The sequence below is a fragment of the Pleurodeles waltl genome, chromosome 1_2, assembly GCF_031143425.1.
Source record: "Pleurodeles waltl isolate 20211129_DDA chromosome 1_2, aPleWal1.hap1.20221129, whole genome shotgun sequence".
NCBI lineage: Eukaryota > Metazoa > Chordata > Amphibia > Caudata > Salamandridae > Pleurodeles > Pleurodeles waltl.
The window spans coordinates 887,329,017-887,355,452 of record NC_090437.1 but is presented as its reverse complement, the minus strand read 5'-3'; the positions used below and the strand labels follow the sequence as shown (position 1 = coordinate 887,355,452).

General features: G+C 42.6%; 1 protein-coding gene across 2 annotated transcripts in view; it reads left to right on the top strand.

The window, feature by feature from the left end:
* The window catches only part of CFAP97 (cilia and flagella associated protein 97), a 209,471-nt gene that overhangs the window by 170,296 nt on the left and 12,739 nt on the right, over positions 1-26,436 (top strand). For both annotated transcript variants that reach the window (XM_069199623.1, XM_069199632.1), the window contains one exon: positions 12,902-13,058. In XM_069199623.1, the coding sequence (XP_069055724.1) occupies positions 12,902-13,058 (157 nt within the window). The remainder of the gene's footprint in view (positions 1-12,901; positions 13,059-26,436) is intronic.

The window sequence follows — 26,436 nt, the reverse complement described above, 5'->3', positions numbered from 1 at the left end:
AACTATCCTACGTAGAGGTCCTAAACATTGCTCTGAAACAGTTAGTGGATGTGTGCATGAGTGATGTGTGCAACTGTAAATAACGACAGTCATCTTCTCTTGTATTCTTCCATAAATCAGCAGGTTCTCCAAAGACACTAAAAAGACACAGTATTGCTTCACCTTGCCCATACCCCTCATCACAGCTTTTAGCGCAGTGGCACCCAGTGTGGCAAACCTTTTCAGCGCAGCCCCCATGATCTCCTCCTTGGATTCCTTCTCTTAAGCCCTCTTCAGTGTTGGCCAGTGGCCGTTCGACACATCAGGGAGGGTGTGCCTATGTTGACCATTGGCCAACACACGCACTTATAGAGTTAAAGCCAATAGACAATTAAGGTTGGAGGGTCATAACTGTTAAATCGGTGCTTTGTTACAGGGTAACAGATTACCATAGTAGACTCAGATTTTGTCATTGGATAACCTCTGTGACAAACTCTCATGGCAGAGGATTGCAGACTTTTAATCATTGTTATGCAGTTTTAGGAACTGCTACCTGTAATTTTGTATATATTTGTAATTGTGTGACTGTATTCAAATAGCTGCCTTATAGGGAATACGGTAGTTCAGGATCACTATATTGACAAGCCAGTGAGAAAAGTGAAACAATTAATAGACTCATTGGAAAATCTTATGTCAGAGGCCACTGGTGTAATCTTTTTATTATGAGAATTTACAACAAACTTGTAGGCCTGACTTATTAATTATAAAAATAATAATGTTAAAAGCAATAGGTCTGTAAGGGTTCATAGATATTATACTGTGTTAGTCTGTTGAGCGGTTTTGCGTTACGTGGACTCTAACACATTGTTATATGCATGGGGTTTGATGTTGGTTTTCCCCCTCCGATTTCTTCCTCTGACCACCTTTGCAGGTAGAAAACATGTACTTTGCTTATCTTTGCAAACCGTCTTAGAAATGTATTGCATATTGTTTTGCCAGCTTTGACAAACCTAGAGGGTAGAAGATCTGCACTGTGATCATCCTTGCTTGGCCCTTTTCGCAGGGCCTGGCAGACATAGTTGTCTACCAGGTCCTTGTAATAAAAAATTTAAAAAATACTCTATAGTACCATACATATATAGACATTCTTTGGGTCAGTCCTTTTCTGTCTGTTCGAGTGTCATTCACATTCTGCTTTTCCCCATTGCAGCATGTTGCTTTGGGCAATGAGTTAGGCCAGTCTGCTTTCAGCTATATTTATTGCCTGTGAGTCACAACATTTTGCCTCATCACGTGCAATTCTACCTGAAAATACATGTGCTACAGTGTCTAGGTTAGTGACCAATCTTAAGTTTGTTTGTTTTTGTAGGTCTTTTATTTCTTTTCTTATCGTTCTGTAGTTCTCTAGACAGTGCTGTCATGCTGTTTGCTTGCCTCATGTGATCTGTGATGTGCTGTATCCTGTGCGACCACTATTTATATACTGGGCAGCCATCGTTTAATGATGTTGACCAGAGTGTATTGTAGTTTAACCTTTTCAAGTTATCCACAATGGTTAGAAGCATTATATTGGCCCTCTTGAATCAGTATAACATTAATACACTATATAGTTTAGCCTGTTATTGTGTATGTTTCAGATGTCTATTTTCAGATCACAATATGCCGAAAATGCAGAATTTTCAAAACCAGGTGCTCTCAAGTGAAACAAAAGAATCTACATTTATCCTTGTTTGAATGAATCACTGATAACTACATATAAACAGCACACTCTCTCTGCTAAGTTTCTTTGGGCTTCAGGACAGTTTCCAAACATCTCCAGTCCGACTTCATTGCAGATTTTGAACTGTCTCAGTGCAATTTTTATCACTCAACTGGGAACAATGAGAGTACCACCAATGAGTTAAAAGTACCTTTGACCCTAAGGATACCGGAGTCCATTAGATGAAAAAATCTTGTCCCATTAAGACTCCATAGCATTTTGCATTTAATTTTACCAATTTCCAGGTTGTACATTCGACCTCTTTTATAATGCATGGTAAATCAGTGAAGCCAAGGGAAGGGGCACTAAGGGTGCCAGATTGGGTCCGTCTCAAGCAGGACATCTGGCTCTCCAACTGCATAGCATTCACAACAATCTCTTGTTGAGATTTTCCATGCAACAGGCTCTCACTTAGTGGATTACAACCGATGCTTCTCTATCAGGACTGAAGCCACTTTGGGGCACTTCTCAAGGTCACTGCACTGACAAAAGAAAACATGGGTACCTTAGCAGCCTGTTGGAACTTAGGGCAGCTACTTTCCATTAATATTTGATGATGAACCAGGTCCTGAATCTCAACGAACAAGGAGGCAAACAGTGCAGAGTTCTCTCTTGGGATGCTCAAGCAATTTGGAAATGGCTCATCTGCCAGGCGTCCACAGTACTCTAGCGAATGGCGTGAGCACACTGTTTCTATGAGGTCACAAATAAGTCTTGGGGGACATACTAGTAGAAGTCTTCTACATTTGGAGTTTCCTGAAAGTGGGCTTTTTACCACAGCAAAAAAACAAGAAATGTCCAAGCTTCGCCCCCAAACAGTACAAAACACTGACAAAAGGGCGCATAGCTCTTTTGAACAATTGGTGATGTAAATGTCCATATGCAATTCCACAGGTTCCCCTAATTCTGCCAACTTCAATAAAACTGAAATGCTCTAAGGCAAGAACTGTAATTATTGCTGGAGAATGTATGAATGAGTTTTGATACATAGACTTTTTCCACTTGTCGAAGAGCCAACACAGGAGGTTGTCATGCAAATTGAAAAGGCAATTATGCTTGAATTTTTCAGCTGGCTCCTTAAAGAAGTACGGTATTGACTTTCTAACATCACACAACTGTGTGACCATTCTTGGGGGGAGGGGGTGCTATCTACTAGTACTTCTTGTGCATTTAAATGGAAAGGATGCTGCTGCATTTACTATTGGTAGAAGAACTACAGCCCGACCCTACAATCATGTCACCTGCTAAGAACAGGCAGTTCAGCTGTCCCATATTTATCTAGCTTAATCAGGCCTTCACTTGTCTTCCTACAAGGTACACCTTTCTGCCATCACAAAATTAGGCGTCAAACATCTTTTTTCACACTGTCTGCGATAAAAGTATCTTAGAGGGCTTAAGCATGTATCCAACCAATAGACGACCATCTCTTCTGTGAGAGCTTACTATTGTTATGTCAAACTTTTTTGTTTTTTTTTTTAAGTAACAATAGCCTCGTCCACTAGAGTTACTGAGATTCAGGCCTTACATACACAGGAGGCTTACCTTTTCAACTCTCATAGAATATAATGAAGTGTAAACAGACCAAAACGGGCAGCAGGCCTTTTCCGCCTATGCACCAAGGACCTGGTATCCATCAGCACTGCCCCAATGCTGCTCCTATTTAGGAAAGAGTTTTGGGGGTCTGCAGATCCCCAGAGTTATGGAACTGCTATGCCATAATCATCAGCCAGGGCTCTAGTGACTCCAGAACCACTGTCTGTGTTCTGACAGCCCAAAAGCCCTTGTGAAAGATACCAGTAGGTTGAAAACTGGGGGTCATGGGTAGGACGCTGTCATCTTGGGCAAACCATCTGTACGTCTTTTGGCTCTTGGAATGGTCTAGTTTCTTTGCTTACAGGCCTATACCTGACCTGAGCATAGTTTTCTTTATTCGTTGTGTTGAATTAGATGTACCTGCAGTAGATTGAGACATGGTTTATGTTTTAATAATTAAAGGTGGTTGCTTGGTGACTAGGGGACTGTTCGTTGATGCCTTTTCTTCGCAGGAAACCAGCTTGTGTGGTAGGTACGTTTTTTTTTAGTCTAGCTAGGTCTGGATTCTTTTTAGCAAAAGTGTTTACATTTTCTTGTTTGCCAAGGAGTAAGAAGGGAGAGGTTATATGGTAAGTACTGGTGCTCTAGAAGAGCAATTGGGGTTAGTTATTTGCTTGACCACAAAACCCAAATGAGGAGGCCTGTTATATAAATTTGCAATTTTATCCAGTGCAGGCATTTCCCTACATTTTGTGTTTTAATGCAGTTTAACTTCTATCAAAGTAAAGTTGACCACCATGCTGCTCTATTTGAGCTGTGATACTGCGCTTGTGGTGCTTTTCAATAGCAGAGGCTTAGGTGGACTTCTGGTTGCAGTCCAGCTCCGTAGGTCATATAATTGTTGTTAGTGATGCCCTCAGGCAGTCAGACTGGAACAACAAAAAAACCCTTGACAAAACAATCGTAGAGTCCTCCTTAAAGAAGCATTGGTGGCAGTTTGGTTGTCTAAATTGACATAGGATATTAGGAATATGGAGAGACGGTGAGGCAGCCAGCTACAAAAAAATGCTCCTAAATCTGGGATACATGGTGGCTAAATGGGACATAGCCCAGAGGTGGGGAGGATTAATAACCCCCACGGTACAAGATTAGGAGAAGGGCGTGGACTTATGTATGATCATGAAGAAAGCAGTGCACAAAAGACTGAGGCTGCCCTAAGCGGCTAGCGGAGTGCTCATATGATATAGGCTGGTCTCATGGTCACTGAAGGAATGGATGTGAATATACCTCTTAGAATATGATGAATGTCCCTTACCCCCCAATGTTCCAAGTCAGCCTTGCTGAATGTAAAACTACACATAAGTCAGTGTACGGTACCAAATGATATGCATGTACAAATCAGAATATGTATATACGCTCTGCAGGTGGGGGTTTGTGTTCATGAGAATGACTCTGGGATTGTTATTGTGTTAATGCAGGAAAAGAGTAGTAAAAAAAATTGTTTTATAAAAACAAAAAAGGCACAGAAGTAAGATGGGGGATTAGAGATGCCACCCAGTGGCTATGCACTAGGTTCTCTAAGATGTTGCAGACATCGCTTTATTAAGCTCAAAGCAAGTTTGTAGACTGCTTCTCTTTGATTAGACATCTAATCAGTACTTGAGTTTATGACTCCGCTCCCACAGGCAAAGCCTTGCAGAAAAAAGTATCTATCTGGCCTCAAGCTAGAGGAGGTCGTTCCTCAGGGATACCACTTCCCTAAGATAGACCTGAGGGGTACCAAGACACTCACCTGTTAGTAAAAGCAGTGTGGCAAGGGACCATTCCAGGTGACACATCTCCTTCCTCACACCTCACTCAAAGCTTCAATGCTTGACCCTCTTGCTCTGCCTTTCTTGCACATCTCTTTTCTCCTGGCAGATGGACAGGTTGCTCTTTTAGGTGGCACTTATCTGTGGGCAGCTACAGTACCCATTTCTCTTTGGCAGTAGCCCATTCCTGTTGTAAAGTGGCCTTTTTGGATGCCACAACCCCCCCTACCACCACCCTCACCACCATCATCCTTTGATGTTTGATGCTGTTGTTTTGGACCAATTTGGGTCCTGGGGCCTGATAACCAGACCTCAGTACTTATACTTTTCCTGCTGCTCAAGTGAGACTCTGCCCACACCAGGTTCAGGCAGAGTCCCTTTACTGCCCACAGTACTGGTCATTCACCCCTAAGGCAGGCGTCCTATAGCCCATGAGGCAGGGTGCACTGTACTATGAGGAAATATATGCATGAGCATATATGACCCCGTGATTGTATTTGAAATGTAATGCTACCATGAGTAACGGGTGTCCCATAGCATAACATGGACTGGCATCTGGGCTGTTCTCAGATTGCCAGCTCTGTGATGGCCCGGCCGACTTCCATGATGCCCATGCTCAGGATTAACTAGCATGTGTCCAGGGTGGCACCATTTGAGGGTGTTCACTGAGTTACCAAGCTCTCTGCTGGTTTGGTGGGCTCTCTCAAGCCTCCACCGCTACAGACACGAGTCTAAAGGAATGCTAGCACTTCCACAGGACAGAGACAAAGAGCCTGGGCTGGCAGGAAGTCACACCTCCTCCCTCAGGCTGACTAGTTTGAAAAGGTAATCAAGGCGGTGACCCTCTAAAGCTTCACCCTCCCTTGAAGTGTAGTTACTTTTCCCCCATTGGAGGACAAAGTCCTTCCACCCCTGTCCAGCCCAGCCGGTGGGAAAATTAACTACGCAGGATGTGAGCATGGCTAAAAAGCTAGCCACACCTTTAGGGTGGGCTAAGGGGTCTGTACAGCCTAGGAAGGGTTCTGCCATCTTGGCAACCCTTACGTTTAGTGGCTTCTGGGCAGGAAAGTGCCCCACTCCCACACAAAGTGGTCACTACAGTGGTGGGCTGACCGCAGGAACCAGTAGCCCATTGGCCACTGTACCCCTCACCATTAACACCCCCTAAAACCAGGTTTTAAGGGGCTTCCCTGGCACCAGAAAGTTCTTGCAAAGAAGAAGAGGCACAAAGAAGATTTTGTCACTGACCGTAAGAGCTGGACTCCTGCCGCAAAGAGAGGACAAAGATGTGACCTATGGAGACCACCACTTGAACCGAGTGACCGTTGTGTGCCCGAGGTGAAAGCTCATTGGTTCCGGCAAGAAGGGACCCCAGTGGACACGGAGAAGCCAAGAAAGACTTCCCTGGCTAGTGGTAGCAGTCCACTGTACACTGCAGGAATAAACTCAGTGCTGAAGACAAAGAACTGTGTCCGAACAGGCTCTGTGTGAGTGAACATAAAGAAACTTGGTGTCCAGCATCCAAAGAGTGGGAGAGAGAGGTCTCTGCCAAGTTTCAAGCCTCTACTCCCACTGGAACCTCCAGCTGATGAAGTACCAGTGGACCACCTTTGCAGCTACCAAGGCTTGTTTGTCACCAGTCCGGAAACTGACAGCCACTCGGACATCTCGGACTGAAGAGCTGACCCGCATCACAGAGACGTACATCAGCAACGACCCATGTCCTTTAGTTCCGCATCCTGAAGCGAGTGACCTTGAGGGGAGCAGCAAAACATCTTTGGTGCCACCAGCTTCCGTGATTGACAGCTAGAAGCCACCTCTGCACCCGGAGCCACCGGACGTGGTGGTGAAGTTCCAACTGTTGACTCCTGGTTCTGGCTTCCCAAAGACCTCTACATCTAAAGGGCAGAGCGTGTGTCCACCCCCAAGTACCTGTTTACCAAGTGGTGCAAATGCACCAGCCACCAAGGACGGCCAAACCACCTCTGTACCCGGACTCCCTAGGCAAGGTAATAAGAAACTGACTGTTGACTCCTGGCCTAGAGCCACACAGAACCTTAGGTCCAGGTGGGCTCCCCGGAACTCACCCTGCAAGTGCCCGAATCACACTTCGATTTTCTCCATTGACTTCAGTGGGAGCCAGTTAAACAGTGAAAATATCCTATATAAAGCTTCTAAAATTCAGATTTCTGGTTGTGTATAATTTAAAAAGTTTGCTTTGGTGTCTAAATTTATATTTAAAAAAAATAAAGTTTATTTTTCTAAATTGGATTTGGATTCCTTTCGAGTCGTCATTTACTTATCGTCCATGTTGGTAATGTGAAATGCTTTACACATGTTCCTCTAAGTAGCCTGACTGCTCTTTGCGACACTACCAGGAGTGAGCTATGGTTTACTAGTGTGAACCCGACGTCCACTACTGGGTAACATGCTAATACTACATGGTAAGACTGCCCAGTCATTCCACATAATACTGCCACCTTGCTACATTGGTGTTTCAGTGGTGCGTATCTTGAACTTGCGTTTCACTTTGCCACTCAGAGATAAGTATATTTTTGAGTACAGGAGAAACCCTCAATTGTGTCTAGACACAAAAAGTATTATTTTAGTTTTTTTCTAATAGTAAGAGTAATTGGAATTGCTAGGGCCCTTTGTTGCATCCCCATTGCAGTAGGCCATAAACGTTTTCAAAACTAATTTTCCAAGTAACTAAGGTAGTCAACTCAATTCAATTCCGCTTTATTTTGGTAAAACTATACCATAAAAGCACAGTGCAAATTTTTTTTTTTTTAAAAGGTAAAACACAAGAAACAGTAGATTTTTAAATACAACGTTAAAAGAACAATATAGGTTAAAATAAACCAATAAAATACATATTAGATTGAATAAATATACAAGTCATGCTCAGATACGTACAATAACTACTGGACATTAGTGCATCACCTAATTGTATACTACTAATCATACATTAAATGTAAATGTTTGAGCTGTTAGGTTGCAATTCCCACTACAAGTAATACGCAGCATTAAAATTAACAATTTGAGATTCTATGCCTAAAATGCCAAATGGCTTCAAAAAACTTTGCCAAGGAGCTTGCCATTATCACAGTAGGATCCGATTTAAATATCCTCCGGGCAGGTAAACAATTCCTAAGGCCCATGGATTTACATAGCGACACAATCCAATGAGCCCTCTGGTTTGAATATGCGAGGCATTGAAAAAGAACATGGGCAACAGATTCATCGATCCCACAACCCATTGGACATAGCTTGGAATGATTATCAGATTTAGGCCATTTATAAGTTAAAGTACACAGGGGAAGAGATCCCAGTCTGAATCTAATATAAAGTGCGCGTGCAAATGGGGATAGTATTGCATCCATATAATGCTCAAACACATAGTGGCATTTAATTTGTAAGAAACTGCTAGTCATGGTAGAGGTGGAGACTTCTGCTAATTTGATTGTTTGAACGTTTAGCCAATAGGCATCCTTCACAATCTGAATAGCATTTTTCGGGAGGAGGGAAGGATCTGACCAGTAATTTCCCAGCCCAAGGTTAGTAAAAGTTTCTTCCACACAGGTACACCACCTGATTTTTGTTAGTAGTACTGGTGCTCACCAAGTTAGTCAACCAATCTCGATACGGGCTAAAGATATCTGATGACCAAATCCGAATCCAATATAAGAGCGGTCTTAGAGCAGCAATATGTACGATGGAATAGAGATTTAAATCCATCCGGATTGGCAGGGTAGGAGTACTAGTAGGTACTTTTAACAGCATCTTTAAGAAGGAATTTTCAACCCTTTCTAGGTCCTCCAGGTTACAATAGCCCCATAGCTCTGCCCCATACAGGGCTCCCCCCCCCCTTACTTGGGTTTTTTATATTTCTATGGCGGGGGTAATAGCCAATCTGGGAGACCCCACTGCATATCTCACGATACCGCCCGGCCTTTGTTTTAAACTCATGGATGATTTTAATAAATGGGCATGCCATTTGTGAGATTCCTCCAGTTTGATCCCTAGATAGTCAGTCACTGACTCTTTCCAATATGACACCCTCCAAGTATATATGTCTCTTCGTTTTATGTCTTGTGTCCCCAAATACCATGTACTTGGTTTTAGTTGAGTTGATTTCCAGGCTGTGGTCTTTACAAAAGCCCACAAATTTTGTGAGCAAATTGGAGAGCCCAACGGCCGTTTGCGATAATAGCAAGGTATCATCTGCAAATAGCAGACATGGAGTCTTTCGACCTCCCAATCTAGGAGCATCATTAGAACAATCCAGAAGGTAAGGAATGCATGTGTTTATAAATAAGAGGAAGAGAGTAGGGGCCAGCACACACCCCTGCCTCACCCCTTGACGTATGGGGATCTCAGTTGTTAACTCTTGTTTTAACCCCCATCGGATTCTGGCAAAGTTATCGGAATACAGATCTTTAATTATGTTTAACATGGGGCCCGTCACCCCCGTTTTGCTCATGACCTCCCATAACTTACAGCGTGGAACAAAAGCGAAAGCGGATTTCAGGTCTACAAATGCCACGAAAAGCTTCCCTGCGTCCACAGCCACCGTTTTCCATTTGATGGTAGGGAAGCGAAATACCTGGTCAATTGTACTTATTTTATTCCTGAAACCCGCCTGGAGGTGACTAAGCACTTGATTATCTTCAACCCACTCTTTTAGCCGATGTAATACCTGGTGACAAAAGATTTTTTGTAAATTATCCAGAAGACTAATAGGTCTATAGTTTCCCGGAATACTCCTCTCCCCCTTCTTGTGTATGGGGACAATGATTGCTCCCTTCCAAGACCGAGGATGAGTTCTGCTTGCCAAGCCAGCATTTGTGACCCTGTTGACATAGGGGCCCCAATAGTTCAGGTCCGATTTAAACATGTCTGAGGGAATGCCGTCTGGCCCAGGGGCATTTCCTTATTTTTGGGCTTTAATGGCAAGCTAAGGTAGTCAGGTGAAAGAGTTTTAAGAGTTTTAAAAAGTACCCAACTCCTTAGATAAACAAGTGCACAATCGAGAATATCATGAGCCTCGATCAGTCTATTCCGACCATCCTCAAGATCAATGATCTGAGGGCTATGTGCACTGCTAGGGGCATTAGCTTTAGGGCTACTGCCAAAAGAGAGGACCTTGTAGAGGCCCCAGCCTCATTTGAGGAAGAGAAAACTAGGGAAGAGACTTCCACCTCAGAAGGAGAACTCGTACGAGTAGAGGAGAATGCCTTGGCCTCAGTAAGTGAAGGGGAAGGTGGGGAGGACTTTGAGTCTCAACCCTTTCCCAGACCTCCTTCACCAGTCGGAAGTGTACAAAGTCACTCTAATAGCCCTCCTATTGGAAGGAGGAGTAGGACTCTTGAGAGCAAGCTTCACCAACTCTCTCTGAATCCCTGAAGGAGAGGAAGCTTCAGCTTGAAGAGAGGAGTCTAGCCCTAGAAGAGTAAGCGTTAGATTGGGACTAGTTCCCAAAGATGGTCGGAAAGTGATGATTCATTTTACCCTAAGGTCCCCAAAGGGATTGTCCCAGCGTACGGTGCAGGTGATGACATAGACAAGTGGTTTGCAGCAATTGAGAGATGTTGCAAGATGAGAAAGGTTTGTTCACAGCACTGTGACTCTCTACTTTGGGAGTTATTTCCAGCTAAGGGCAGAGACAGACTTCTGACCCTTCCTGAGGAAGAGGCTGAGTCCTATCCCCATGTAAAAGAGACTCTTGTTGAAGGATTTAGACTCACCACAGAGGAACAGAGAGTCAAGTTTAGGGATACCCGAAAAGGTCAAGACCAAACTTGGGTAGACTTTGTTTACTCCTCAGTCAAAGCACTAGAGGGCTGGATTTAGGGCAATGGCTCTAAAGGACATGGGTTTCCCTCACCTAGCTGGTGGACAAAATGCATCTGTGCACACCTCTGGGGAAGAATGGAATTGGATGGTTTCAGAGACTGACCTTACATTTTAAAGGACTTCTTTCTTCCCCTCTTCTTTCACACAAGCCTAGTCCACTTCAGAGACCTTCGAGAATGTCCTAGGAGCTACCTCTAGTCTTAATTCCCTGTCTTTCAGACACTGTGCTGTGTCCATTTTGTGAAACACTCTTACAAAGAAGATCCAAAATTGATTCATGTTCCTTTGTCCTTGGGGATCATTAGTAGGATGCTGCTATCTTAGGCTCTGCAGCACATGCACAGAGAATTAATTTACCATCCATGTCCCACATAGATAGAGCAAAAAGCTCAGGTAAAGGGACAGGAAGACTCCTTTCTTTAGCAGGAGAGTCCAATAAAAAGTCCTGCCGGACTAGTATGATTATCTGCCGCCACCACATACTATTTCCCAGTCCTGTGAGAGAAATGTAGATGCTCCTTAGTAAAATAGGTGAGCATCCTTTCAGAGCCCCGACTTAAGACTCAGCACATTGTCAGAGGCCCTCAGTGTGCACCCTTGATTTTCGCTAAAAGATTCCGAAACTTACTTTGGGAAATTTAGGGCAGTGCTGCCTGTTCCATTGAGCCATGCAGGAGACATTCCTGTACAAGGACAGATCATATAGAGATACCAGTAACCTAGACCCTTCTCAGTGTTACATTTCTGAACCATGGGGACAGACAGTCCGAATTGCAGAAAGTGCTACAGGTTCATCCTACTGGTAAAAATACTGTATGTAAAGACTGACCGCATAATGTTTGTTGTTGCAGTGTTCTTAGGATTCTGATTCTTTTTTGGTCTCCGCAACTATTAAAGTCTTGCAGCTGTTACTTATTCCTATTATAGCTGACCCCACTCCTGTGGATTAGAGTCCGAAGGTGCAGACTAAGGATATTCATAACCACCAAATACTGCATGACATTCTTTCCCTTGCCTGGTTTGGTGGATGTGACATTTGGTTTTCCTGTAGCACTTTAGTTTGATTTTAGGTAAGGGATCTTAATATTGCCCAGTTCGCTCAAACAGAGGGCCAGTCCTTTTATTGTTTTTCTGTTGTTTGATTAGAGGAAATATTGATTGGCAGTATCTAAGGGTCTTCTTTAAGGAAAGAGGGATGCTTTATGTGTGATAAGAGGTTTGTAGTTGATGTCAATTCTGGAGATGCTTTTGCAATCCAAGATTAATCTCTAAATTGATTGGGAAGAAATCGGTGTGCGTTATGTGATTTTGGGCCCTGTATGTTGGCCTTGCTTTGTTGATCCATGAATTACTATTTTCTTGCATTGATTCAGAAAAGTAGTGGCTGCCTGATTGATATGCTTTGGAAATGGGGGATGTCACTATTAAAAGTGTGGGAAAGAGAACTTAGCATGTGAAAGACCACATGGAGAGAGATTTGAACAAGAGTTACTACTTCTCTTCGTCGTCATTCATCCTGGGCAAATAAAATATTCTGGTGTCATTAGAACGAATGCAAAATGTGACTTACTCCAAATGTGTCTTCCTTATTCTGGAAGGGATGTTGATACAGATTTAGCACGTTACACATTTAGTGTGATTGACAGGCCAGGGAGTAGCTAATCTGGCCATTCAAAGAAGTATACTACAATTATTTGAATATCCTAACTTGTTTATTTGCCCTTCAGAAATTGCAGACTAAAACCTGGCCACATATGATATCCAGTTAACATATTTTGCGGTGCTGGTATTGTTCATGAAATAAAATGTGTTGGATAAACTTATGCATACTTGAATCACATTTAGAAAATATACATGCAAAGCAATTTCGTTATTAGTAAGTAGTGTGGTTCCTGTCAATACCACAAAAAATGAATTGCAGCTTGGTATCTTAACATGCATCTTTCTTTTGTGTATTGTAAAGGCCCTATTAAAAAGACTCGAAACTATTAAGCCAACGGTTGGCATGAAACGCTCTGAACAGCTGATGGACTATCAGCGCCAAGCAGGATATCTGAGCTCATCAGCAACTTCACCAAGGCCAGTTAAGTCATCTATAAGCCGGCATAGCCCAGCACAAGGCAAGTTCTTTAAAAGTATTCATTTATGCAGATTCATTATCGCTATTCATTGCCAGCTGCATGTAATTGGGACGGTTCTGCAACACTTACATTTTCATACAAGCTTTGTTAGATGTTCCACAGTCCTGTGAAATGTTGAAATTATTTTGTATTTCAAATGGTCTGTGGCCTTTTTTCAACAGCTAACTAACTGACACGTTTTATGTCCTGGAAGCCAAATTACATTTGTTGGTTTAAGGGAGTCCTCACTTTCTTTTATCATGCAAAAACTGTGTTAAGCAATTTTATCAGATAAGGTGGAGATAAATAGAACATTCTCACTATAGCTACCAGTACATGCTAACTCTCTAGACTGATACTTGTTTTACTAGCTCCTAACAAATTCAGTCCAATATGTTGTGAACACTGTTTTGTTAGTAAGTGCATCAGATGTGACCGACCTTCAAACACAGCTGATTTCATGTTAGAGCACAATAAATTAAGTTGTAATATATAGTAACTTCTCAGCAAAGCAAGAACCGAAAATGTTAGAAACCTTTTTGTTTGTTGAAAAATCAGGTTCTCTTTCTTTAAATGTTAACATTCTTACAGGTTAAACTTTTACCACCAATAATAGGAGTTGGAATGCTAGCAAACCTTCCAGGAAAGAAGAACAATTGATTATTAATGAATCTTATTGCCTACACTGCAGTAGGAATCCTGATTAAACATCTCATCTCCTTTGTCTAAATAATTGTTTACCTGGCCATTTTAGGTTAGACCTGTTACTACTACCTCCAGTGCATTGTTTCTTAATCTGTGGTATGTGAACCCCTTAAGGTCTGCGACTGTTTAGAAAATTTAATATGATTAGGTTGATTAATAAAGCTGATGTGTATAAAGAAGCAAGATTTAAAAAAGTCTGAAGAAATTAAAAATTGGAGGATACAAATTAAGTTGGTATTCTTATGATTCATGGGAGTAGCCCAAGTACAGCAAATAGAATTTTAGTATGACGAGCAGTGGCCTTAACTGAAGAACTGGTATGCACCGACTTAAAAAAAAAAAAAAAAAAGCATTCATTATGGGCAAAGAAGTCTGATATGGTAGAATCCAGCATTGCATCGTCCTTTAGAAATCAAAACCAATTTTGAAAAGCTCCAGTCTTTCCATTCAAATAAAAATGTTGTGTTTTTTTGTGTGAATTAAATAAAATTCTTTATCATTTGTGTATTTATTTGATGTATGCTCGTTTCTGAATTTTCAGTTATTGTTTTGAGGTTGATATCATAGAAATTGCTTAGGTTGGATTCTCCAGCGTCCTGTAGTGATTTAGTGGGGTCCAGAGAAATTCGAAGGTTAATAACGCTACTGTAGTGTAGTGAAGACATTATTTTTTGTTTCCCTGTCGGCTAAGTATCTTTAGTTCTTTTGCTGAGAACGCCACAGACGCCTACATTCTTAAGTGAATGTTACCAATGACGACTTTGGTGTCGTTGAGAAGATTGCCACACCAGAACATAAACCTGAGGCCTTTTAAGAAACTCATCACCAAAACCTTCATAGTTGTCTGCGAAAATACCATCATTGGTAAGATCACCCTTCAAAATAAATTCTCTAAATGGTGATTTTTGGCGATGAAACCTCACAAATTATACTCTTCAAGGAGCCTGTGTCCACTAAAAGAAACTGAGGGCCAGATGTAGCAAAGGTTTTTTCCCATTCTGTGTCTATCGGAAAAAGTGTTCATACATATGACCCTGACTCTCCACAGATATCCCCACTGAAATTGTTTAAAAGCTAATATCTCCAAATAGTGTATTGGAGACACACACAGCACACTTTTATAAAGGAACACAACTGTGTGAAGAAGTTGTAGCCCAGGTGATTATTTTCAAGAATAAAGGACGGCACAATTTACTTCATTTACTTTTGCAGATGAAGAAATTCGGAAGTATAAGATTAGAGAACCGGCCTTCATTACTTTGATTAGAGCCAGTCTTTATTTTCTCTTGAGATGCGAATTCTCTTTGCTGGTCTGCACCATCTTTTTAAAAAAAAACTCTGGAGTAAACTCAAAGCCAGAGTCCATGGACCAAGATTGATCCCTTTGTGTGTTTTAAAGAAAATCTTAAAACCAGTGCCAATGCTGAACCCAGAAAGAGGACCGTTAACTACAATTTGGGTACCTTTCCTATCTCCTGAGAAAGCAGACAAAAAATTGGTTCCTACTAGAGTATTACAAATACTTTACTCAGCACCTGGGCAAATAATATCAGATCTCTGCAGCTTGTGGAGATAAATATGTTTGTATATACAAATGTAATTACTCATTGACTTATTCATTAGTGCCGACCAAATTATTTGGAAGAACGTGTTTGTTGTGGTTATTGAAAACAATTGCGGTGAAACCTGTACTGTTTTTATTGATTTTAGAATTGTAACAAAACAGAGTGCTTCATATACATACAATGCCAGCTAAATGATCAAGAACAAGAAAACTCCAATCGAAGTGTTCACAGCTGTAGCAAGATGATTCATGTTGGTCATCGTGACAACAACCATTACCCAACTATCTGTTGTATGATGAATGAAGAAACTTCATTAATACCGCTATCTGCATGGGAGGCTCAGTTTCATTTTCAGTTTCGCTAAACTTCTCCAGTATTTGTCCCAAGTCGTATAGGCCTTCTACTATTTTACCCTCTGTACCAACCAACAACTTTCTTTTTTTCCTCTGTCACTGCCCATTCGCATACATCTTTTACCCATTTCCCCAAAATTGGACCATCATGGTGTGTCCAGTGTATCAAAATGTGTCTCTTCACTGGCACTAAAAGTATAGCACAGGAAACTTGTATTCCGTTTTGTTAGTATTTAGGGGGGGGGGGATGGGCAGGTGGAAATAATCGGAGGCAGTGTTCTTGTGTATCCTCTATCAAGGTTCCCAAGCCTACTCCCTGCCTTTTTACCACAGCATTCTTGAATATTGCCACAATCACTCTTTTCCATGTCACATGCACTAAATCCGCTTTATAGCGATTTACATTTAGAGCACATACCTAGACGGAGAATGTACATTTTCTTCCAGATTACTGGTGTAAACTCTACTCTAGGGATATATTTCCACTAGATAAACCTAAATTGTGCATTGTTAGAAGTCTCAGATGTGTAGCTCAGTAGCTCTGTACGTTTTCTCCTACATTGTATCGATCAAAGGATGCGATTGATCATTATTCCATTTACCTATAATCCCCAAGTGTATTGTGCGTTCCCTGCTAAGAGATTTGTGTATGGACGATACCCGATAGACAGTCTTTAGGCCCAATAATGTAGTTGTTGTTTCTGAATCCAGGCACTTACCAGGAACCTCTACCTGAAGTAACCTAATGTTTTTTGACAATCAAGCATAAAATAGAAATTGCCCATTTCCGTTCAGTTGATTGTCACTATACAGGTCCTCCATCAATTACATAACCATCCCCCACCCCATGTGCCTCTCTTCTTTAGGGAATGTAGTTCTGAATAGTTCCATATTTCCCTACTACCATGAAATGGTGCCTTCTTCAAAAGTCTCTTAGTTACCGCCATCCACATTTCTAACATACGTCTTACCAGTTGTTAGGTCCCAGGACCTTTTTTCTTTTCAACATAAATAGTTGGTTAATCTCACCTTCACTGCGACATCCAGCCAAGACCTGTTTTTTATACTTTGGAGTCACATTGAGATGGCGTACTAGGTACTGTAGTTGAGCAGCCATCTATTATTCTGAATCTAGCCCATGCCTCTTCCTCTCATACGGTAGTATCAGTACCTCTAACCATAATCTAGGAGCCTACATATGAATCAGCTGGAGCGGAATACCTGGACCTGAATAATACTGTCATTTTTATTACTGCTATCCTCCCCATTATTGATGGTAGAAGAGAGGACCAAAACGGTATCAGATTACTAGTTTGTTCAAGTACCCTGCCTATTTAAAGTTCGGTTGAATTATTGGTATTCAGCACTATTCTTATTCCCAGATACTTGAAACTGTTTGCCTATTGAGACCTAGTTCCGGTAGTTCAGTTCTTGGCTTCTCCATAAGGTGTACCTAATGATAATAGTCGTGATTTGACAGGGTGATTCACATCCCCAATATCACTCTAAATGGTTTTAATGCAGTTAATATGTGACGAATCTATATTTCAGAGGACCAAAATAATCCAGCCCATTGTCTGCTTATTTGGAGACTGATATGTCTTGCTCTAATTCCTTATTGTAACAGTTCTGTCACCGGTACAACAGCAAGAGGCTCTAAAGCAGGCGAATAGCAGGAGCGATACCATACCCCCCTGTCTGGTGCCCCACTGCAAATCCAAAGGGCCTGGGATAACTTTACGTATTCTTACTCTTGCTCTGCAAGCTTTGTATTGCAAACTGTTCCAGTCTCTGAATCCTGGACATGCATTTAAGTGATGTAAGACTTAAACAAATACTCCCAACTGACAGTATCAAAGGTGTTTTCATAATCTTCACTACTGAAGTGTAGAAAACGATGGATATGCACCAGCTTTCTTAGATTTATCGTAGTGTTTCCATGAGGGATGAATACTGGCTGGTCTGAATGAATCCAGTGAGAAAGCACCATGAGGAAGCGATCGGTGAGAACCTTGCTACGAATCTTCATGTTTACTTTTAGCATCAACGAGGGTCTGTGAGATGTACAATCTGTAGGATCCATGTCAGGTTTCAAAACTACCACTATTGGTGCCTTTCATTTGTTCCCAGACCCTCCCCCTTACAAATACCTACAGGCGTACTGCATGGGCTTACTCCATTAATGTGTTCCTGACCAGTTTTTATAGTTTAACGGAGATGCCCTTCAGACTGGGTTTTTGCCCCCAGAAATTCCTTCAAATGTAATTGTCAGTTCTTTTGTTTGTAGCAGGGCATCTAGTTAAGATTTCTGCTCCAATGACCATTCGGAGAGCTCGGCATTCAGCTGAAATTCTGTCTTGTCATGGTGGCAGGTCTGTGAGTACAGTCTGTCTACATAGCTAGTGAAGGATCTGTTGATATAAGAATGTGTGCCTGCTATTTTGAGAATGTTGTCTTAGTTTCTCTCTGCGCAATAGAAATGCTAGTATTTCCCCAATTTTCCCCCTCTCTATGAAGATGCTGTTTATTGGAGGTATAAGAACTTGTCTAAGTTAGTTTACAGTTGTCCCCTCCCAACTTGTGTCTGAGCATAGTCTTCATCAATTGCTGTGGCTCTCTCACTGCCACCTTCTCCATATGAGCTACATTGTTTTCCATGTTATATGCCACTTTCCCACTTTTAGTCATACCCCATACATTCATCCTATGCCTCCACCACTCAAAGCTGCTTTTATCGCATTCCCGTTCTGTTCATTTCGACCCCCCTCAATGAGCAATAAGTAGTTTCTCAATTCCTTAGTCACCATCTGTCTAAACTTTGGATCCGACAGGGTTTCTGAGCAGGGTCTCCACAATGAATTCCTTGAGAAATGCCCCGTCAATGAATACATGATGGTTAGAAGGGAGAATTTAAACCCATTCCGCTTGAATATACTGACTCCTGGCAGAGGTTCACGAGTGTCCTACTTCCAAAAATCTATTCTAAAGGATCCGTGAGAGGGAGAGTAGAAGTGGTGGGACGATGATGCCAGATACTCTAGTTTCCGAAGACCAATTAAGTCAAATCGGGAGACTGGTCTCTCCTCTGTCCCATCTTGGAATCAGTGGCCTGTTACAGAGGGGCCTTATGCTTGACATTACCCATTTAAAGTTTCCAGCCTCTATTATCAGTAAATCTGCATATGTGGAGACTAAATTACTCTTTATTCAGGAAAAATCAGGGGACCCGGTGTCGATGGTGCATGTATATTTAACTGCCCCAGCTTGTGCCATTCATTAGACCGGCAAGAAAAGCAAATCTTCCCTATCGGTCAGTCTTATTTGTCTGGATATTTAGTGGTACCTTTCCCGCCATAATAGGAGGAAAAGTTTGTTGCAAGTATTTTCCCTTTCCATTTTCTGCTTAGGCTGTCTTTTTTTTTTTTTTTTTATTGTAGCGAGAGTCCTGGAGAAAGGCATCATTTACTTCTGCGTGTTTTTTTAAAAGTGAAGATACTCTCATGCCCCTATAATCATCTAACCCATGGACATTCCAGGTCGACGTTTTAAAATTCCCTGCTATGTTAAGAATGGGGTTCGTATTTCGAAACTACCACAGATCGACCTTATCCATCACAGTATCACCAAACATTTCCAAACTCACGCAGAACTAAGAGCATCTGTAATCCTCTCCCCGACCTTTGAAATTTCTATAAGAATCCCAACCAACTGCTCCTCAACCCATAATCCACGTGCGTAACTTGAAAAAGGCATCTGAGCAGCCACCCAAATAAACAGAACAAGAATTAACAGTAAAGGAAACCTACAAAGCCCAGTGGCAGATATGGGGAACTTTAGGCCACAGCTCCTGGTGCAACCTTTACAACATGAAGGACGCTTGGAGCCCTTGGCTTCTTTCATAGCATGGGAAACAGTTTTGGGTGGAGGTAAGATGTGACTATCCCTCCACTCAGATTCCCTCCGAGGTTAAACCTTGGCCCTAAAGGCGTAATAGTTTCACTTCACTAGAAGAGTAAAGTTGGACAGCTCTCATTGATTAAAGTACTCTATTTGTTGGATGCAGGTTTGAGTTGGTGCTTATTTCTTGCAGAGCCGTTAAGTTCCTGACTCACGCAGGAGGATCCGGGCTTGTGCTTGGTGCCATTCTCCATTGTGACTGCAAGGTTTCTCGCAGCCATCTATTTAATCACAAGCAGTTACCGGTGATTGAAAGAAATGTGACTTTCCGTTCCTGATTATTCTGTTTTTCGCTGGGAAGAACCACTTGAACTTAAAATTCTGTTCACATAGTTGCAAAACCGTCACGAAGGGAGAGCGCAGAGACCTGATAGAAATTAGAGAAAGGGGCAGTAGGTTGAAGACTACCATCCTTTGGTTGTGTCACGCCAAAGTTCAACTGCACAGGCCGCCGAGAGCAGAGAGATTCGGGCACCGGAACCTTTTTACAAATTAAGCACTGGTATGTCGTACGACTTCGATCTCAGTGCCAGGGCTTTGTGTGCCCTTTCAAAAGAATAGAATAGAAAAGGATTTGAAAGCCCCACAGGTTGCAAAGTCTCAAGGATCCATTTTTCTGATAAACAAATTCCACTAGCTAACATGCACAGCTCTCCGGGAAGGCCAGTAATCTCACATTATTTCTGCATGCAGTATCTCCCCTTATTCTTCGCTCTCACTTCCAGGGTGCAGTTTGAACTAGAGAGTTTGATAGTGTTGCACATTTTTTAAAACATTTGATGTAATTGTCTATATACCGCCTTTCCTGTGGTCTTGGTCCTGCGGGGAACTTTCTAAAATCGGCGCTAATGAGATTCGTGTCAATCAAGATAGTGTTCATTTTCTGTTCCACTGTGCAGCCTGATTCCATGACAGCGCACAGCAAGCCTGCAGGGGACATTTTAGGGGAATCTCCCTGTTGCTAGGCTTCGGGAGGCTGTGGGTCCATTTGTTTAGCATCCTGATTTATTGTGCTTTGACTGATCTTGTTCACTTTTCTTGCCTTAGCCACCATGTTGGAAGTGTCTTAGAGCCTGATCAGAGTGAAGGACGGTGGATCGGATCAGGCAGCAAGAAGTACATCCTATCAGCACCTGCTTTACATATGTAGACATTGACTTGTACCTCATCCTGTCTTATTTCCCCCCTCCAATGAGTGGGCCGTGTTCACGCAGGCTGAAGCAGGTTGGTCGATGTATATGTCTCTGGGCACAGTGTTAACAATCTCAGCTTGTTTGCCTGGGATGACTTGCTCCGGTGGGTTGTGATGTGCGCAGTGTTATCTGCCCTTGTAAGTGAACTTTCACGTATGGCAGCGGAGTGAATTTCCTACGCTGCACCCGATGCCCTTTACCTTGTACCGTATTTATTTGTTTATTGAGGTGTGTCTACACACGGCCTAGGCCAATCTGTTTACATGTTGCGTTTGGATTCTTTAAAGTATTAGGTCTTTTATCAGGTTAAAGGTATTGGATGTTGACTCTACTGGTGGTGGGAGTAGAATCTGCGTACCTTTTTCGCCCATTCATTTAATCTAGTTACGTTTTTTACATCTTTTCAATGAAGATAAGAAGTAAGGCTCGAATAATATATCAATCAATAATTTCTTCCAATCATTTCCCTTTGGTGACTTTACAGTGGGTAGCACCCCTTTAGTTTGCACGCACTTTAAGAACACCTCCCTTCGAAGACCTGGAATCCCTATCCTTATGGCATGTCATTCTTGTCCTTTTACATTTTGGCAAACTGGCAATGACATTAACGTCTGAAGCAGACTATGTTCCACTGTCCAATTTTACAGAAGAGCTTACAGTGCTGTTGGTGTTTCATCTGGAAGACGTCTGTTATTCCCCTGCTAGGGACAAGAAAACTTCTGTTTACTATCCAGCTTTTCCTGCCGTGATCACCTTGTGCTTTGTGGTATTTCCTGCTTTTGTGCCTTTGAGGAGCAGCCGGCAGATCTCAGGGGTTCACTTCAGCATTCAGCCTTCCAGTGGCCTTCAGAGAGAGTTTTGTTTACCACTTTGGTTTGTTCGGTGCTTTCTGTGTTGCTTTGTATAGCTCTTGCAAGGCACTGGTTTTATTAGCCCACTTTACTTTGCTGACTGATCTGGCACCTCTAGATTTAAATCTTTCTTTTGTATGCCCATGGAAAGAGCTGCTGTTTAATTTGTTGTGTAAATCGTTGCAAAGCTTTTAACTTGCATATTTGTAAGCCTTGATGCCTCCATAAAAAAAAATCGATGTCCCCTAATTATAGGCAAGAAATCAACATTTTAATAAAGACACAGCAGCTAATAATATAAAACCTTCTATAGCACTAAGGTACCTAATACCTGCTTTTTTGTTTTCTTTTCTTTTGCAGGCAGATCAGTGGACAAATGAGGTTCATCATCGAACTCTGAATGGTCCACGGGGGTCTGCTCTGCATTTCACTTGGATAGTGTTTTCCTATTGACCCCATGGCCTAAGAAGGATGTTATCTGGGTCACAGCTGCTTTGATTCACTGTTTTACTTTGCAATATCACCTTGATTGTGTGATTCATTGTTTCAGTTGCTGCTGTGTTGAGTGGCAAGAAAGAAACATGCATAATATTATTCTTATTGTTTTACATAAAATCATTACTTCTGCCTACCTTGGGCGGGTAGGTGGAGTACTAAATCCCACTGTATTTTGAAATGTCCGCCAATGAGAAAATAGTTTAAGTGACAAGCTGTGCACTTATTTTGCTGTCTCTTGTTGTTCCCGTTTGCCAAATACACCCGGATTCTGCGTCAGGACATTTTCTTCTCCTTCCTCTCAGTGGAGCTACCGCTTTACTCGGTATGTCACTTTTACATCAGTCATGCCTGTTTCAGTCCTTTCTTCATGCTGACTGATCCCTCAGTTTTTTCTATCCAATTTTAGGTGTGATGTTCACTCTCCTTGCCACCTACTGCTTCCCAGATCACTTGTCAGTTGACCCAGCCCCACCTGCCTTCTGAGCATACATACAGACTGTTCTGCCATAAAATCAGATTTGCGGCTAAGGCCTGATTGTCCAAAGCAGTGAGAAGGATCTGGTGGTACTCAAGGGTCTCAGTGCAGTGTGAAGAAGAATGATGTAGAGGGTCTCCCTCATCTTCTAGTCTAGCATCAGACTAAAAAGTACAGAAATTGAGGGATTTCACCTCCAAGTCAAGAAAGGAGCACTTGGAAAATTCAATCTATGTTGAGACGCTTGTGCATCATGTCAGCCTTTCACACCACAGGATAAGTTCTCTTGGGGTCTGTGCCTTTTATTGTTGAAATCCATTTATTTGCTATGCACATTGCAGACAGTCAAGGTATCTATTTCTTTATTCTGTACACAAAGGGCACAGTATCTCACAGACCAGGCCTAAAGTTATGGAAAGGATCAAACTCTTCTATACTTCCTGCGACCCACTGCTGAGGACAGAATACCTATTCCAATTTCAGAGAATTACCACCTGATTTCCCCACATCCGGGTACTCTGCCAAGCACTCCAGAAGCAGTACAACTTCCATCAGACATGACTGCAGCTTTTTCTCCTACACTAACCCAACATCTCCTCCTCCCAGTTTCTGAGGGAAGAGGTGTCTATTCACAAAAAGCATTACTACTAAAGACTAAGGACAGATGGTCCATATGGGCATCACCACAATAGGCACGCACTTAAACGCCCAATACCTCACCCCAGAAATGTACATGGTAGGGAGGAATGTATTGGACATTTGTCTTTCAGACATCCATCTGACGACAGTCCTAGAGAATGTCCCGAAGGTTACAGGATAGCCCAAGGCGTCTGAGACAATTCACGCTAGCTACATTACCTAGCAGGCATCACAGGATGCCATACAGAGATTCAGATTCTGTCCAGAATGTTTGGTTTCCTCAGTCGCCAAGTTTCATCCCCTTGTGTATCTCACCAGTGGATAATGGAGTTACTTGTTACAAAGTTAATAACTGGGCTACCAAGAAGCCTAAGAAGCTTCACTCGTCTTGCCAAAGATCCATAATCTTCCAGGCTCTGCAAACCAAGCAACACATTGGTTCCTGGAATCTTTGAAAAATTAATGGCTATTTTTCTCACTCTCCATCCATCCAAAAGGAGACTAGATAAGAAATAAAGGATGGGTGAAATGGGTCTAAAACTCCTCTGAAAATCCAACACCTGGTACTCTTCATAGTTACTGTAGCAATGGAAAAAGTGTAGATCTCCTCATTTAGCATTAGCAGCATTTTCAGAGAAGGAGAGCAGGCATAGGGATTCTTTGTTTAAGGAGATCCTCTACCAATTTGAGAGCGGCTCGTTCCATAGCCCTTTTGGGGTGACTGAATTTTTGTGGGACATCTTTGAGTACATTGTTGAACATGTTCCGAGGAAAAAATAAAAAGAGTATTTTCTAGAGATCAAAGATGACATGACCACTTCAAAATGTTATTTACTTAGTGAAGGACGCCACTCATTTTAACTCCTTCAATAAGTGTCACAGATTGCAGCACACATCCTGGTTGTGCTTTTCATCCAAAAACAATGTATTCACCATCTCCAGTTGAACCATCTTTGGGTCTCATCCAACAAAAGAAGTACAGAACATGAAAAATGAAGCTGATACGTGAAGTTTCAAAGATACAAAAAAGGTGAACACCAGTAACTTTATATAATCTATTGGTAAAGGCATTTACATCATGAAAACCAGACTAAACCACAGAAGCCTTTCTGCCACGGTCAGAAGAGCTGCCATGTTTATGGATTGCTTATGTGTAATATTTTCATGCTTCCAGTGTGCATGTATGTGACTTTTCATAGCTTTATTTGTGAGTTGGGTTTGCATAGAAAAAATAGTTTTCCTACCCAGCCAGGACACCTAGTGTTTTTTATTTTAATATGGAGCACCACAGTGCCTACGGCTTCACCTGCTCCCCTGCCAACACCCATCATGGGTGCTAGCGAGAGCTGGTAATTATTATTACTATCTTTTAAAAAAAAAATATTAAGGTGGGGGAAGTGTGGCCCTCTTACCCACAAGCCATGGCTGCCCCGGGGACCCCATCCTCCAGGGCTGAAATTCATTAAAAGGAGAGGGGCTCATACGCCTCCCTGCCCCATCCAAAACTGAACCGGAGGACCCCCATCCCTAGGAGGCTGAAAATCATTTGGAGCGGAGAAGGGCATGCCACCCCCTCCCAGTGCCAATACTGGCCATGGGGACCTCATCGCTTGGGGTAAGGCGCTGTGCCTAACTTCCCTTGATTTAGATATCTTTCCCAGGTAATGGAGACCCCAGGGCCTCCGGAGGACTCGGGAGGGGGCTGCATGCCTCCTTCTCCTTACCACAGATTCATGTATCAAAAGCAAATGATCTGTAAAATGTTTTTAAAAATTGTTTCTGGCTCTGTGAGGGTCCCTCTGCCCTCTGGGACCAACACCACCGGCAACCAAGCCAATGGGGGTAGGGTATTTCTACCCTCTTTCTTACATTTGTAAACTGTTTTTCAGGACTGGAGTCTCATTCCAGAGTCCTGAAATGGCCGCCGCCACATCCTCTTGATATGGTGGCAACCAATCCAGTCTCATCTTAACATCTCTCGGCCCTGTGAATCCTCCATGGCGTGAAATATACAAACGTTTTTAAGTCTTAATTTCTAAAAAAAAAAAAAACACTGAACGGATTTACACTAAATCTCTATCTGGACCAATGTCTAGCTCTCTGTTAAATTTGGTGTAGTTCTGTTCATCAGTGGTGTACGCTTCTGCTAACAACTTGTCCAAACACGTTCTCAACTACCCATTCCCGACCCCCCTATAGGAAGTCAAAACAGTTGGAGACACTTGAAAAAAAATCTTCTTGACGATCAGCTTGGTGCTACGATCTGTGAATGCCAACTGTTTGATGGGGTGCTATTTCCATTCCTTGTGGGATTTGATGGCACAAGTCCTCCCAGGTGCTCCTGAAGATCTCTGACCTGGGCTTGCCCAGGCCGCACAGGATGATTGTGAAGCAGTCAAGTTAACAATTCATTGTGGCTAGAACTCCACAGATTCCATCGGGTAGGCCATTGGCACCAGTGTATCAATTCACCTTCCCGCTTGGCTGCTGTTCACTGATTTTTCAGGTGATGTCCAGTCGTCCCTCAAGAACATGCCATTCGATGGGACTCGCCTAGTTCAGGACAAGGCAGACTCCGCTCTCGAGCGGTTGAAGGACAGCCAGGCCACAGCACGCTCCAGGGCTTATCTTCCAAACCTTGCCAGCCATATCAGCCCTAACATTCCTTTCATGGCTTTGTCAGAGGTATCACATTCTGCCAGCCAATCCAACCCCCACAAGGTTTCCAACAATTTAGCAGTCAATGCTGTGGTGCCCACTCCCCCTGTGGTCAAGGTCAATAGACAGTACAGTAAACTATGGCCCCTGCAGCGTCACCTGCCATACTGCTTTCACAAGCCCTTAGTGCACCACAGCCATCTGGTGGGAGGCAGGATCCGATGATTGTTGGAAAGCCAGAACATCAAGATGGGTGGGTCCTGCAAATTGTTTGGCTGAATACTCCCTATCTTTCATTCTCTCCCAGCTGCACCTTCCACCGTCCTCCCAGTGACTGACAGAGGGCCAACTCTACTTTGCGGCACGAAATGCAAACTCTTCTGGAGAAAGGGGCTATTGAGAGAGTGCCCATGCCAGAAGTAGGGTGTGGTTGTTATTCCTGCTGCTTTCTAGTGCTCAAAAAAAGACTGAGGACTTCACTATA